The following is a 14,479-nucleotide window of genomic DNA, read 5'->3' as shown; positions in this document are numbered from 1 at the left end:
AGCTTTGCATTATGGGTTGGCTCTCTAAAATAAATAACTGAACCTCTGTCCTCAGAAAGGTGATTTTTCCATGTTGGAAGAAGGCTCTCCATTTTGTGAAAAGGAATGCGGAACTGGATGTTTCTATACTGTTATAGCCCCCTAGCATTGACATGACTTTATGAAACAAATGGTAATGTACTTATGGTGCATTACCTAATGATGTTTTCAGGAATTTCACTCCTTGCAAAACAACCCTTCAAGGTTTAAATGACCATTATTAATCATATCATTGTGTTTCTCTTTCTACTATAGAGTTTTATACTATTGGCCATCACCTGAGTTTAGGGGTCTGTGCACCTTCCTTAAAAAATCAATAGCAATAGTGGAACTCAAATCTCAGTTCTACTTAGGGATAGGTTGCGTGGCGGGGTAAGAGTTTAGAACTCAAAGGGTGCATTCATACTGTGTCACGTGGAAAGACTCTCTCTAAAGAAGAAGAGTTTGCAGTGTTTTACGCAGCTGGTCAGATTCAGCCTTCCCCTTTTCTCCTCTGTGTTTGCTCTGTAATCAGAGCTCTTCAAGCAGGAATGCTTTGTTTGCAAATCCCAGCAACTACATCTGGGTTTTATGCTCTGCAATGTACACAGGGATCCCAGTTCATATATCAAAATTTGGTCGTTGTAGCTAGGGGCTTGATTCATTATTTTAGGTATTTTTCAATCAGTCAAGAAACAACAGAAATTTGACGCTAGTTGGTGAGACTCTGGAGTCCTGTAATACTGTTGCTACAGTTTCTTTAACATACTGCACCAATTCATAACTTATTTTCGTACTTAAATTGTAAATATTTGTTCCAATGGTAACTTATGTGGATTTCAGGCACCAGTTGATCAAGCTAAATTTTTCATTTTTTTTAAAAAAAACAGAGCTCACAGAAAAAAATGGAATAAAATAAGATAATAATTGAAAGCCACATGTTATTCAACCTTTATATTTCACTTCTAGGAGCCTGCTCAGGGGGAGATTGTAAGTCAAAAAGGTGTTGTGACAGTCTGGCAATTAGTGGGAATAACAGGATACAGTTTTTTAAAGAGCACCTCCCAATCCACACAATATTTTTATAATCAATAGTTGGTCAGCTCTCTCTATATAACAGGATTATGCCTCTATCTAAATTTACCTCTTTATCAGGATGCCACATAAGACTTCTGTGTCATTATGTAATTCCATAAAAATGGTCTTTCCTTGCCAGTTTCAAGCTCCTCTGGGTGCCTGCAACTTGCCCTTTTGTTCCTAGATGTGTTTTTTTGCATCCTCTCCTCCTCCCTCCCCCCAGATTTGCTCAGTGAGTTCTCCCCATGGCTGCCTTCAAAGGCAACACTGGGATGGGAAGAATCTCCTTTGGAATTCACAACTGCAGGAAATACTATTAAAGTGTCATGCTAGTAGTGTTTGCAGTGGTATGGGGCAGAAAGCACCATTTCTGCAGGCCTTATGGGTTCCAGCAGTGACAACTCTCTATAACAGTGCTCCTCATAGGTGGTTCAGGCGACCTGAGCTTTGGAAGCAACACAAGTGAAAAATATGTCCCTTAAGAAGAGTTTCTATGCCCCATAAAAGTGATAGTACTCCACTACACTGTGACAGCACACCACTCACATTACCACCACCTGTTGGTCAACTCAGGGATCAGTTCCACAGGTTGCTAGACTTATTCCTGATAATGTTTTGTCTGCTGCTACTTCTGCTCTCAGAACCTACATCACTTTATGAACCACAGCATCCTTCTCAGTCGCCCAGAGTACAGGGAACACCAATTGTATCTGTTAACGCTATTTTGAAGTGGAGGGAAGATGGCTAACCACCTTCCCATAACTGTTCTTCAAAATGTGTTGTTCATGTCAATTCCACTCAGGGGTGTGTGTGTGTGTGCATGTGTGCGCGTGTGCACTGCATTCATGGAGGTAGGAAACTTTTTCTCCTATCAGCTCCTGTCAGATCCACTAGGTAGCCCCTGAGAGTGGTACCCTTATGACGCCCTATATGTGACCCTGTTGACCCAACCCCCTTTCACCTTCTTCTTGCCAGCTACTCCAGCAGAGGGAAGGAGGGTAGCTTATGAGAATGAGAATGCCTCTAGGGCCAGAGTCCTCTCTCTCGGTGCTGTTTCCAGGACGGATGCTAGGGCACTCTGCAGCAAACTCACTCCCAGCAGCTGATGGTCCGGTGCAAAGGATGAGGCCTAGCTTGCATAAGTAACTGCTTCAGTCAAAATTCACACTCCTTATGGGTCCTGGCTTTCAAAGCCTCCTAAATACAACAATGCTCTGATGGGTGTGACTACCTCAGGAACAAGACATGTGGCTTGTTTTGGACACAGGCTTCTTAGAGGTAGCACAAGACTTGAAACCTTGGGCTTTAGGCATAGCCTGAGCCTGGGGCTAGCGAGGGGTGTGGGTGGTCCTGCCCGTTACTAGCTCCCTTAACTACAGTAGCTGTCTAAATAAAGAATGGAAAAACAGAATAATTCTGTTTCACAAGGAGGATGGTGAAGCTCTGGAATGAGTTACCTAGGGAGGTGGTGGAATCTCCATCCCTAGAGGTTTTTTAAGCACCAGCTTGACAAAGTCCTGGCTGGGATGATTTAGTTGGGGTTGATCCTGCTTTGGACAGGGGGTTGGACTTGATGACCTCTTGAAGTCTTTTCCATCCCTATGAAAAGATTGATGAGCTACAAACAACAAGGGAAAGACTTGTGAATACCAAGCAAGAGACTGTTCCAACATTGCCATGGACAGTAAAAAGGAACCAAAGGATTGGGTCATCAGGGTCACATACAGAGCACCATAAAGACATCACTTTAGGGCCTCCTCAGCTGACTCTGACATGGGCTGCGAAGAGGAAAATCTTCCCGTCCCTGCATGTGGCACATGAACTCCTAATTGGAATCAATGTGAACAAGCATATGACAAACAACAATTAGATATTACTGTAGCTTGATATGTCTTCCCGAAGTAATTCTTTCCTTGAAATGAACTTCCTCTGCCACACATGCTCACTATCTTAGCAAACAGAGGAGGAAACAGCATGAGAGAAACCACAGTAAGTAGATAAGGCAAACAGACAAAGAGGATTGTAGGGGGTAAAGGCAGAGATTCACACATTTGTGAAGGAGAAGCAATATGAGCCATATCAAGAAATGTGGGAGAGATTAAAAAGGAGAGAAGAAAGGTAAAAAGTCAAGCTTCTGAATCTATATTTAGATGTGTAGATTTGTAGAGTGTTGTGTGGATACAACATTTTGTATCTGTAGTCGCATCTGTATCTGCGAAAATGAGCTGTGGGAGGTGGATACGCATGGATATAAAGCTGACATCCATGGATGTACAGGGCTCTATAGGATTTGCCAAGATTCTGCACTCTTCTGGGAGCAACTACATGCTCAGAATGCCTCAAAAGCCAGACTATTTCTATAGGCACAACATGAACAAAGACAAGAATTGCTGCAAGAAAGGACAGAAGTGAGAAGACCATAGAGTAATGAAGGGCAGGCTAGGACATAGGACAGTGAGTGGGCTACATGAGGGACCATCCTTCATCTCAATGGATAGTAAGATTGTTGAAACAAAGAAGGTCTCCCGGAATAGGGTAGTTTTGCTAACTGCACTTGTGTGCCTAGAATTTGCTTGTGCCCTGGCTAAACCACAGCAATACTTTGATTGGATACAGAGGGAGCACAAGGCTCAGAAAAGCAATGATGTGTGCAATCAGCATGCAGCTCATTTCACGTGTGGCACTTCAGTAATATTAGTAGGGAAAAAAACCCACATGGCCAAAAAACAGCAGAATCTGGCAACCCTGTGCATGGGCAAAAGTAAACAAAATGTCTCAGGGCCCCACGTAGAACTCCAATGAGTTGCAGATTGCCCTTGAGCTTCAGGTTGCCCAACACTGCCCTAGAATCACACAAACACAAGTGAAAGTGGGGCTGTGTGTATTTTAAAACACCCTAGGAGATCCAATAGGCCTGTCAGAATTGATCGAGAGAACAGCAGAGTGCACTGTCTGCTGGGAGCAAAGATGCACAATGTAGAACTGAGGCTGCAGAATCCTCCTGGGAGCAGGAAAGAATCCAGATTGTTCTTCACATGAGGACAAATGATACTACTTGATTCTTGTTGAGATGCACTAAGGAAGACTGCACCAGGTGAGAGAAGATGCTTCAATAAATGGAGGGTCATGTGATCTTCAGTGAGCTTCTACCTGTCCTTGGGGGAGGATAGTGAAGGCAAGACAGAATTATGGTGATCAAAAGTACTGTAAGGAGGGCTTTGGGATGTTCAAACACAGAGGCACACGTGGACACAATACTGTTCTCATGAGATGGATTCCATGCAAGTAGGCAGGGCAATTGTCTTCTGGAACAGAGCTTGAGCACTTGGGCAGCTGGCCAGGAGAGCTTCAGCTGCTGCCCAGCTGATTAGCAGAACACCCACAACACCCAAAATTAGCAGCATATGTGCACATCTGCTCATGCCTCAGTGCACATGACAACATTTATTCCACTTATGGATCAAGAAAATTTGAGGCTGGCTGGCATAACTGACAACAAGAGTGTTAACCTAAGAAGCTGGGGTAAAGACAGGTGGGAGATGGCACATTCAATCACACCTGAGTCTAATATAGAGCAGCAGAAAAATCAAATGAGAGGACACAGCAAGAGAGACCTGGACAGAATATAGGAGAATGGACAGCTGGAAAACAGTGTCAATTCAACAGACAGTAAAGGGCAATCTTGGCAGCAGAATGACTGTACCTCATCTCAGGCAAGGAATCTGGGTGAAGCCAAGCAGAAACAACTAAGGTGTCTATGTACCAATACAAGGAAGCTAGGCAACACAATGAAGGAACTAGAACTGCTAGTGACTTTTTAAAGTCACTAAGGTTATATCTACCTCACCAGTATTATTTCAAAATAATCCACTTGGGAATAGCTGTTTCAAAACAAAACACAGCTACACACATGAATACATTTTGAAACAGCACCCAGCTATTTTGAAATGGCATGTCTGGACACCCAGTGCCTATTTCAAAATTGTGCCATTGGACACCAGTCTGGTTTATTTCAAAATAGCGTTATTCCTTGTCTTAACAGCACCTATTTTGAAATAGTTGTTTTGAAATCAGTGCTGTTCCTCCTTCAGGAGGAATATGAAATTCTGTGTGAAATCACATGTGATTCTAGGGCAGTGTTGGGCAACCTGCGGCCCGTTAGAGTTCTACATGTGGCCCCTGAGACATTGTTTGCTATTGCCCATGCACAGGGTTGCCAGATTCTGCTGCTTTTTGTCTGCATATTTTTTTTCCTACTAGTATTACTGAAGCGCCACACCTGTGAAATAAGCTGCATGCCAATTGCATACATTATGAAATTCAAAATAATGCACCTACTTGGAATTTATTTTGAAAGTGTGTGTATAATGTAGACGCTAGCAAAATTATTTTGAAATAACTTTGCCATGTAGAAGTAGCCTAATAATCCTATTTATAATAGTTTCATTAATGAATATGCAGAGCTTTACCCTTTAGGTCGGGGTCAGCAACCCCCGGCGTGCACACCCCTCTTGGCATATGAGCCAATTTCAGTGGTACCTGGCAAGAACTCAGCCCTGCCCCTCCTCCCCCCATTACGCACAGGAAGGAAGCAGAGTGGGGCTGGCACCACAACTGAGAAGGCCCCCACCACAGTGCAGAGCTGGAGCCAGAGCCCCTGCCTTGGAGACAGCCATGCACATATGATGCTGGATTGAAGTGTTAGACTGATGCTGCCTTTCCCTCCCAGGCTTGCCTTCCTTCCACAGCTCTCAGAAGCAATGGGGTGGGAGATTGAGTAGGGAGCCAGAGATGGGGAGCTAGTTGTAATACAAAGAATCACACCACTGCTGCCAGGGACTGTTGAGAGTTGGGGGGGTGGTTGTGGGTTAGGAGTGAGGTTGGAGAGAGATTTCCCCACAAGTCACACTAGTTCCTGTCCTCTGCTCAAGCCCATGTCAATGTTGGCAGGACCATAAAGAACCTGGAAGGAGAAAAACTCTGAGGGTGCCCATGTCTGAGCCAGGGGCTGCCCCATGGCTGGGCTCCAGGGAGAAGAATGTTGGTGTTTTGGCTCTACATGTGGCCACTTCAGGGCACTGCAGCAGCTGATCTTTTATGGCTAGTTTACAGCAAAGGGGAGTGGTGGGGTCTGGGCTGGGCGCCATTTAGTTTCACTCCGTAGGGAGGCGGGTTCTGGTGTCTGGGCTGAGGGGGTGCCTCAGGGCTGGACTTTGGGGAGGGGGAGCTGGTGTCTGAGCCCCTTGGGTGGGATGGGGGTTTGAGAAAGATGGTCTGGGCCAGGGATGCCTGATGGCAGAGCTTGGGGGAGGAAGGGATGTTACTATGGGAGCTCCAGCTGCCCTGCAGTAGGACGCTATGGCGTGTGACATGCAAATACCTGAGCTCTGGAGGACCCCCCACTACCCAGCCCCCTCCACCAGACTGGATCTGGATCCTCAGAGGGTTTAACTCATTACTGCTGGGGGGTGGGGGGGAGAGTTTTCTGGCTCTCTACCTTTATGTACATGACAGGTATTCTAAAATAATTTAACAAAATAATTAAAACTAAAATGATTATATTGTACTGTTTTGACATACAACATGAAGAATGTCACAGAATTTTTAAATAGTGTGCAAAATTTAATGTTTGTTACAGAATTTGCCCTGGAGAAGTTTCCCTGAGAAGATAACATTCCCTTTACAACTCCATAGCACAGAAGTATGTCAAGATCAGCCAAATAGCTTGGATTTCCTGGTTTGCAAAGTGCTTTGTAATAAAAAAAAAAAATTGTGCTGGATTTGTGCCTCTCAGTTATATGAAGAAGTGGAAGTGACCCAGCACTTCAGAAGTTGCAGTCTATTCAAAAATTAATTGAAAAATTAGTCTGTTGTCAAACTTGCACAAAGCTGCAGCTGACTCAAGACTGCTGCTTTTAAGTGTTTGACTCCTAGAAACCTGAAAACCCTTTTTAGCAACTACAGAATCATATGCACGGACACAGGATTTGTATATTGCTACAATGTCTGGTTCAATGCTGTGTGTTACTCAGCTTAATGCCTACCCAGCTATTAGGAACAAACACTTCCAAGATCAACTCATTGTGACATCAAATGATACAAACTTTAGGTAGGATGTTGCCCTGGCAACAATAAACCAGAATAGTAAATGGATTTACCTTTATTTGATGTTTCCTGAAGGCTTAAGTACTTTACATGTCATAACCCCTGCCTTGTTAGGATTTATGCCCTTGGTTTTAACATTAGCTGACAGCTTTTGGTTATTTGTTTTAAACAACTGAGTTGCATAATGCTGGCAATTTGACTTTAAAATTACTAGGGTTTTTTTTTTTTTTTTTTCTTTTGAGACTGGGGGAAAAATTTTTTCCCCCCCCAATTTACTGACTACAAATGCAAGCCCCATGTTAAGAGTGAGCTACTTTCTTGTCAGGGCTTCTAGTTTACAGTTTATATAACCAAACCACGCAACCCAGGCTGTTGGCTCTGTTTGTTATACTGGACTCAGAGGCAGAGAGTATTCTGTGGAATCCATTAGTATAGATTTGCACTGACTATAGTCTACTGCATCCAAGACAGACACTGATCCTAAATGGGGAGGGCACGAAGGAGAGGACAATGGTCTTGCTACCATTTTATTTTCAACAATGAAATAAGTGTCCCTAAAATTTAGTCACTAGCTTAAAATACTTCTCCATTAAAGATAAAGCCTGCATAGGGAAAACGCACGCTACTGGCTGTACCTCTAAACACCAAGATTCTCTGGTCTAGTAACATCTTACCTGCAAATGTTCCTGGACAGAGCGCCCTAGGCTACACAGCCAGTGGCAGTGTGGCCAGCATCTGGCAGCCCTGCCTGAGGCCTGCATCCAGAGCCTGCAGCAGTAGGGTTGTGGGCAGACCTGGCATGCAGCCAGGCTGGGGCTGGTGGGGGGAGGAGAGGGCAAAGTAACTCGGGCTGGGGAGCAGGTGGCAGGGCATCTCCCATAGTTCCGCAAGTCCTCTCATTCAGGACTGGTTGGGTTTGAGGGTGCCAGACCACAGAGGTCCAACCTGTACTTTACGAAGCCAACCTTTCCATTTACTGGACTTTCTGATGGACCAAACCCTTAAATTATAAAAGGTTAGATTTCATTTGAATATCAGCAAGAAAGTCATAACACCAGAACTGTATTTCAATATAACTATGCAGCCCTCCGATCATCACACTCTATTCTTGCTTCACCTTCCTTCCACACTTGACAATTCTGAAACATTGTATCTGAACACATTAAAAACGCATCTTATTTGTGCCAAAGTTTATTTTTCAAAACTTTTCATTAACAAATGAATGAATCTGAGCAACAAATCTTAAAAAACCCAAAACAGTTCTGTATATTGTCAAATTAAGTGCCACAATTGAATGTCAACATAGCCAGTCTTGTGCTTATGCAACGTTTTATTTTGCAGAATTTTTAACTTTGTTTCCCCCAACTCCCAGTTTTATGGTTAATGGATATTTTTTCCCCCAAACATTCTGTATCCATTTTGTAAAATGGAAAGGAACACATTTAAAGAAACAGCCATACAAGAATAAACCTGTATAAAACAACCTCCTACATTACAGTAAGCTCCTTTTAAATAAATACCCAATAAAAAGGCACAAACCTCTTACACATGGGGAAAATGCAACATATAAAATGATGAAAGCTAGTAAATAAATAAACCCAAAAATGAATAAATCTGTTCAGCACCTTTTTTTTTTTTTTTTTTTTTTAAAAACCAGTGCTCTATAAGGAAATCCCAGCCAAATATCTGGTAAAGGACTAGACTTGAAACACAAGGCTTCAGGTTTGAGGCTTCCTAATGTACATCATCTTTTTTCTTTAACTGCACCAGTTATTACAATCTTTTAAATAAATGCACATGATACTTGTGAAAATAAGCTATGCTGTAATGTATTTAGCAATACATGACAATCAAATACATCTTCAGAGTAATAGCAACATAACTTTTCTATTTTTCTACCAATAAATGTATAAATGATAACATGTAGTTTCCATTGCTCAAAAATATAATCTTTAAAATGGAAACAAATGACTGGTACACAGTGCCTTTAGATGTTATCCATACGATACAAACTACCCAAATGAAAAAAGTTTTCCCTTTTATTTACAAATAAAGCACCGATCCACAGTGCATGCTACTCTAAAATTGTAACCCACCCTCTCTGCCACACATCAAAAATCCAGATCTGGACACACCCTGTAATCAATCTTGAAGAGATTATTAAACATTTTACAAAAAGTATGCACACCATTTTACCCTACATTTATTCCACCACTATATGCACAGAACTAAAATTTTTCTATTACATAATTCTAGCTGGAAACCTAAAATTTAAAAGTAGAGAACTTCCAGTAGTCAAATTCATAACACGTTAAGGACATTAAAATGTGACAGCTATTTAAAACGGGACACTTTGGAGTCCAACAAGCTCAATACCACCATGTTCCATACCATCCCCTGCAATAGATTTTATGGTAGAGTGCCCCATGAGAAAGACACATTGATTTCCCTCCCAAAAAAGGGCTACAGTAATGTTATAATCTCAGCTGTAAGGCTGAATGATAGTCACAAATGCCACTGGAATACATGATGGAAGTTCATGGCATTCCTAAGATTTCACTGATTTGTAGTGAAAAAAACCCTGATGAGAAATCAGAACAGGAAGCTTAATTATCTTGGTGAATCACAAAAACAGGTTTAGTATGGAGGTGTAAGGACAATGCTTTCCCTGCTTTTGTACCAGCTACTCTTGCAATGATTGCAAGGTTTCATTTTTTAAAGTCATACCATCCCTAACAGCAGCTATAATTTGCTGTACAACAAAAAGCATCTGTCAGAGCATCTGGGACCAACACTGAGCCTTAAGAATCCTGACAATGTCCTCATTCTTTGCAGTTACACAATTCTTAATTTTTCAAACTGTGGGCTAAAAATGATACTCCAGCATTTTACATATTCAAATATGTTCACATGGAAGTTCCAAAAAGCAGTTCTTAACATTTCTGTGAAGTCAGAAATATGCAAACACCCTCCCTCCCATTTCTTCAAAGATAAAATCTTGATAGCGTTTTATGTACCTAATTAATGCAACAAATGCTGTACAAAACAAAAAGGGAAGGTAGTTTATAAAGAGTTCAAAATGTACACTGTGGCTATTTTTTCCTTTTGTAATAGGAAAGGAAACTGGTTTTAAGAACAGTCTGAATAGAGGAAAGCTGCCTAACAGTCACTGAAAATTTCTAGCCAGTCAAATGTTTAAAAAGCATTTCAGCCCATCTCTGACTGCAGGAAGTACGGAACAAGTATATTCTAGCTAATCAGGATATAGCACTTCAGTAAAGTTCACGTGAATGTAGGCTGTCTGTCCATTCATTCATATAAATAATTTGAAATGAATCATAAGTTATGTAATGTAAAATGGAACTGAACAGACCCATAAAATCTGCTACAGGAAAAAAAGTCTTGATATTTACTGTATAGTGCCAGACATAACCTGTTTATAAACTCAGCCCATGAGATTACTTTAAAAATACATTTCTCTATCACAGGTACTCACCTAAACTGGATATAAGACAATTTGTTGGAAGCAAAATGTTTAAATGCCAACTAAATTCAGTGGAATTCATCCCTATTGTATCAAAGTTTGAAACATTATGACACACTCCAAGTTATGGGCACATTTCCCCAGCATGTGGAGAGCTATTCTAGGCACTGGAGAATTCATTGGCTTAAAATTAACTTACAACATTTTTGGTCAACCCAGGAAGAGGGGATTAAATCCAAAAGCCTTTAAATTCAAATTTCAGTATTTAATCACTGTACGGAAGTCCAGTTTATCTCTTTACTAGTACATGTCCAGAATTTCAGCTTAATACATCTGTTCCATTTGCAACATTTAATTTCACAGAAAGTTAGTTGTTACAAATTTCAAATACATGAGTCAAAAGGTCTTAAAAGTTCTTGCTTAGTTTGACAAAAGCATTTCTCTTATGAAATAAGTGTATTTCCCTTATGCTCTTGGCACAAAATTAAACAAAATACCTAGAGAAAGGGGTATTCTAGAATTTAAGTGCTGTACTTCAAATGTTTGCTCTAGAACAATTTGGCAAGATTACTAAATCACATGTTGGCATCAGTATACTACTCAATGATATTATTGCTAACATAACAGCCCCAAGACAAGACAGTCACTCCTATACGGACATAACACAGATGTTTGTTTTCTTTTCATGATGAGCCAGTTTAAGATTACCCTACAGTGAGATTTAAATGACGACAGGACTTTTCCCTTTTCTTCTATTCTCCTGCTAAAGTTCTGGAAACATGTTCAGTTGTATGTATGTCAAATTATGAACATTTTCCATACTACCAATTATGAAAGATCAGTTTGTATTTTTAGCCAACATTTTATGGTATTTTATTGAATATTTTATTTAATAAATATGAAAGTGAAAACCTTAATTTTTGAATTTTTTGCATATGTGTAGCTAGATGGCAGTTATATTCATAGATTAATGGTTTGCAAGATTTCTATTATAAGAGAAATGTATGTACATGTCTTAAGCAGTACAGTATTTCTATTTGAAAGTTCTACAAAATAAAATAAGATAGTGCAGCACTGAAGAAACATACGGATGTTTACATATATATTTACACTTTTAAAAATAATTACTTTTTTGTAATTTGAAAAGGACTGGATTTGTTGTTGAGCAAGTGGCAAAGGACACAGTCAAAGGCTGGACAATATCATGAATATAATTCTCAGTCCAAAGAGATCTATTTCTTTCTTTTAACTGGGGGACTATTGAAATATGGACTTCTCTAGTGGCCAGCAACAAGACCTGCTAATCCCTCCAGTTTGCTGCTGTTAGAGGTGCAGTTTTACTTTGACAGAAAGGCAACTCCTGCTAGAGCGAAGAATGATACTATCGGCTCAAAAGATACCGTAAGCAAGTGCAGCAATCTATTTGGAAGCTGCACATGCTATTCTGTAACGTATTACCTCCTCGGGTGTGGAGACAGATTTCAAGCCTATGCCAAAGTCTGGATCAATCAGTTGGCAATATAACGCAGTCATAATGCCAATGGACCAGTTATCCGTTAATTATTTTTATATATAGTTGATTCACAGCATTTAAAACTCACAGTATAAAAATTGTGAATTATAACAAGCTATTCTAATATGAGAAAGCTGTCTGATTTCACATAATATTGGCTTTATATGATAATGCAAGCATTACTCTATCAGAGTACTTTATTAGAGCAGATGAAAGTTTTATTGCTCAACTTCATTTGCGTTGTGCCTTGATTACAACAGCCACACAGTTCAGGGAGAAAATAAAATAAATAGAAATGATACTCTCCGTCAACTTTCTACCGGCCATCTGTTGATGAATAAAGTTGCAAAACAATTATGTGAGTACGCCCCTCTTTAGAACGTATAGGTCCTTAGAAGTCAGATTCTTTCGTTTTCTGAACTGACCTTTAGCTTCAAAGATTTTGGTTTTCTACTGAAACTAGTCTTACACAGCCTAAAACCAAAGCACAGACATGATTCCATACCATAGTGACTGTTATAAACAAGAATCTCTAAAGCACTGCAATTCAAAGTAATTTTATATTACACTGAGAGTAAGTGGATGCCCTGTTGAAGACTGCACTGTGAGAACACTGAATTTTCAATCTTCTTTTTACCAATATTTGGTCGTCAATGTATCTTTCTGCTTTGGCGGCTCTACATAAACTGTATCTGTAAGGTAAAAATTTAAGTTTGTTAACCTGTACAATAAAGCAGGACAATTACCCTGGTTATTTGTCAACTGGAATTTGAGGGTGAGGAAGGAGATAAGTAATGTACAATCTGATTCCTTCAGGAGAGTCACTTAAAATTACAAACCCCAAATATTTTAGGGATATGGTACAGAGTAAAATTCACAGCTGAGCATGAAATGCATGTTCTCTCAAAGGGGCATAAATTACTGTGAATCTTGATCCACACCCCACATAAAATGTGCAAAGACCACCATTTATCATTCCAACTGTGGGCCCAGAGCAGCAGAAGACATTAACTCAGTTCCTGCTATGGTTGTGTAAGGCTAAATTCCTCCAGGGAAATGACTGATCAGCTAGTCCCAGAAGCCAAATACTGGCCTCACATACCTGCCCCATGGCTCAAGTTTCCATGCAAGGATTTTCACAGCTAGTGAGACCAAATCATTCGGTAATCTGTGTTCTGCTGCTCAATTATTTTTACTTCTCCCCTTCCAACTACAGTGCCTAATAGGAGTTGATACACAAATGAGAGTAACTTCTCCAAGCATGGAAATAGAAGACCATAGCCCTAATGAGTTCAGAGCAGTAACAATGGCTGGGAAAGAAGAGAGACTGGTTTTACTTAAATTCTTTTCTTTAAAGGTATCCCTTTAGATCAGTGTTAAATCTTTATGGCAAAATTTTAAATAGTGCTAAACCCTGAAAGATAAAAAAATAAAAAAGCAAGACTTGCCTGTTTAAAAAGGCAGACTAGGAACTTATCAGTGCATACATTTGTCAATTAAGGGGCCTACAAAAAGATAATTGCAAAACTACTGGAATCTCATGTTGTGGGATTTTGGTAAACTGTGCACTTTAATTTAAGTTTACACAAGAAAGTTTTTTACCTGTGTTCCAGGAACAGGTGCAAATGGATTTGTTGGCCTCAGACCTGGCTGCGTGTAGATCATTGGCTGGGGTGCCATTAAAGGTGCAGCACCAATCTGAGTAGGTACCTGCAAGGTATAAAGACAGACAGGATAAAGGTAAACTGAAGCAGTATTTTAAACAAACGCATCCTGGAATTAGTCAGTATTTTGTGCTGCATATGATATAATGGAAATCAGCACAATAACTGAAGTATCCAGTATTTCATGTTTCAGTCTGGGTCACGTAAGGAGTATAAACTGACAAATTAGCATATTAAAATGTGCTGAGCAAACAATATGCAATTACCTTTATAAGTGTGAAATTACAGTTATGAACTCCTTACCATTCCATATACAGGCACTTGAGGTGTAGTCACTGGGTAGGTCACTGGAGCAGGTACCTTTAATGGCAAGCAGAAAGTTATGCTTGAAATGATCCAAAATAGCGTGCCAAGTACAACAGTTAATAAGGAACTTTACAAAATAGAGGCATATTTTGTAAAGTACATAAATAGGTTAAGTTTACAAGAAAGTAACTTACATATCCAGGATAATGTACTCCATTCTGGCATACCAAAAAGGAATAAGGACAGAAAATTATTGAAGTGGTACTGAAATTAGACAACTTAATCCAGGAATGGATTAGCTCTCTCCATGCT

General features: G+C 40.2%; 1 protein-coding gene across 4 annotated transcripts in view; it reads right to left on the bottom strand.

The window, feature by feature from the left end:
• Positions 1–8,778: 8,778 nt before the first annotated feature.
• Positions 8,779–14,479, bottom strand: part of LOC142020292 (phosphatidylinositol-binding clathrin assembly protein-like) — a 47,696-nt gene continuing 41,995 nt past the window's right edge. For 2 of the 4 annotated variants that reach the window (XM_075008015.1, XM_075008017.1), the window contains 4 exons: positions 14,362–14,385; positions 14,165–14,221; positions 13,800–13,907; positions 8,779–12,889 (listed from right to left, as the gene is read on the bottom strand). In XM_075008015.1, the coding sequence (XP_074864116.1) occupies positions 12,875–12,889; positions 13,800–13,907; positions 14,165–14,221; positions 14,362–14,385 (204 nt within the window). In that variant the 3' untranslated portion in view covers positions 8,779–12,874. The remainder of the gene's footprint in view (positions 12,890–13,799; positions 13,908–14,164; positions 14,222–14,361; positions 14,386–14,479) is intronic. The other 2 variants (XM_075008016.1, XM_075008018.1) reach the window with 1 other exon arrangement.

The sequence above is a fragment of the Carettochelys insculpta genome, chromosome 13, assembly GCF_033958435.1.
Source record: "Carettochelys insculpta isolate YL-2023 chromosome 13, ASM3395843v1, whole genome shotgun sequence".
Taxonomy (NCBI): domain Eukaryota; kingdom Metazoa; phylum Chordata; order Testudines; family Carettochelyidae; genus Carettochelys; species Carettochelys insculpta.
Note: the sequence above shows the minus strand (reverse complement) of the source record. Positions and strands in the feature narration are given on the sequence as shown.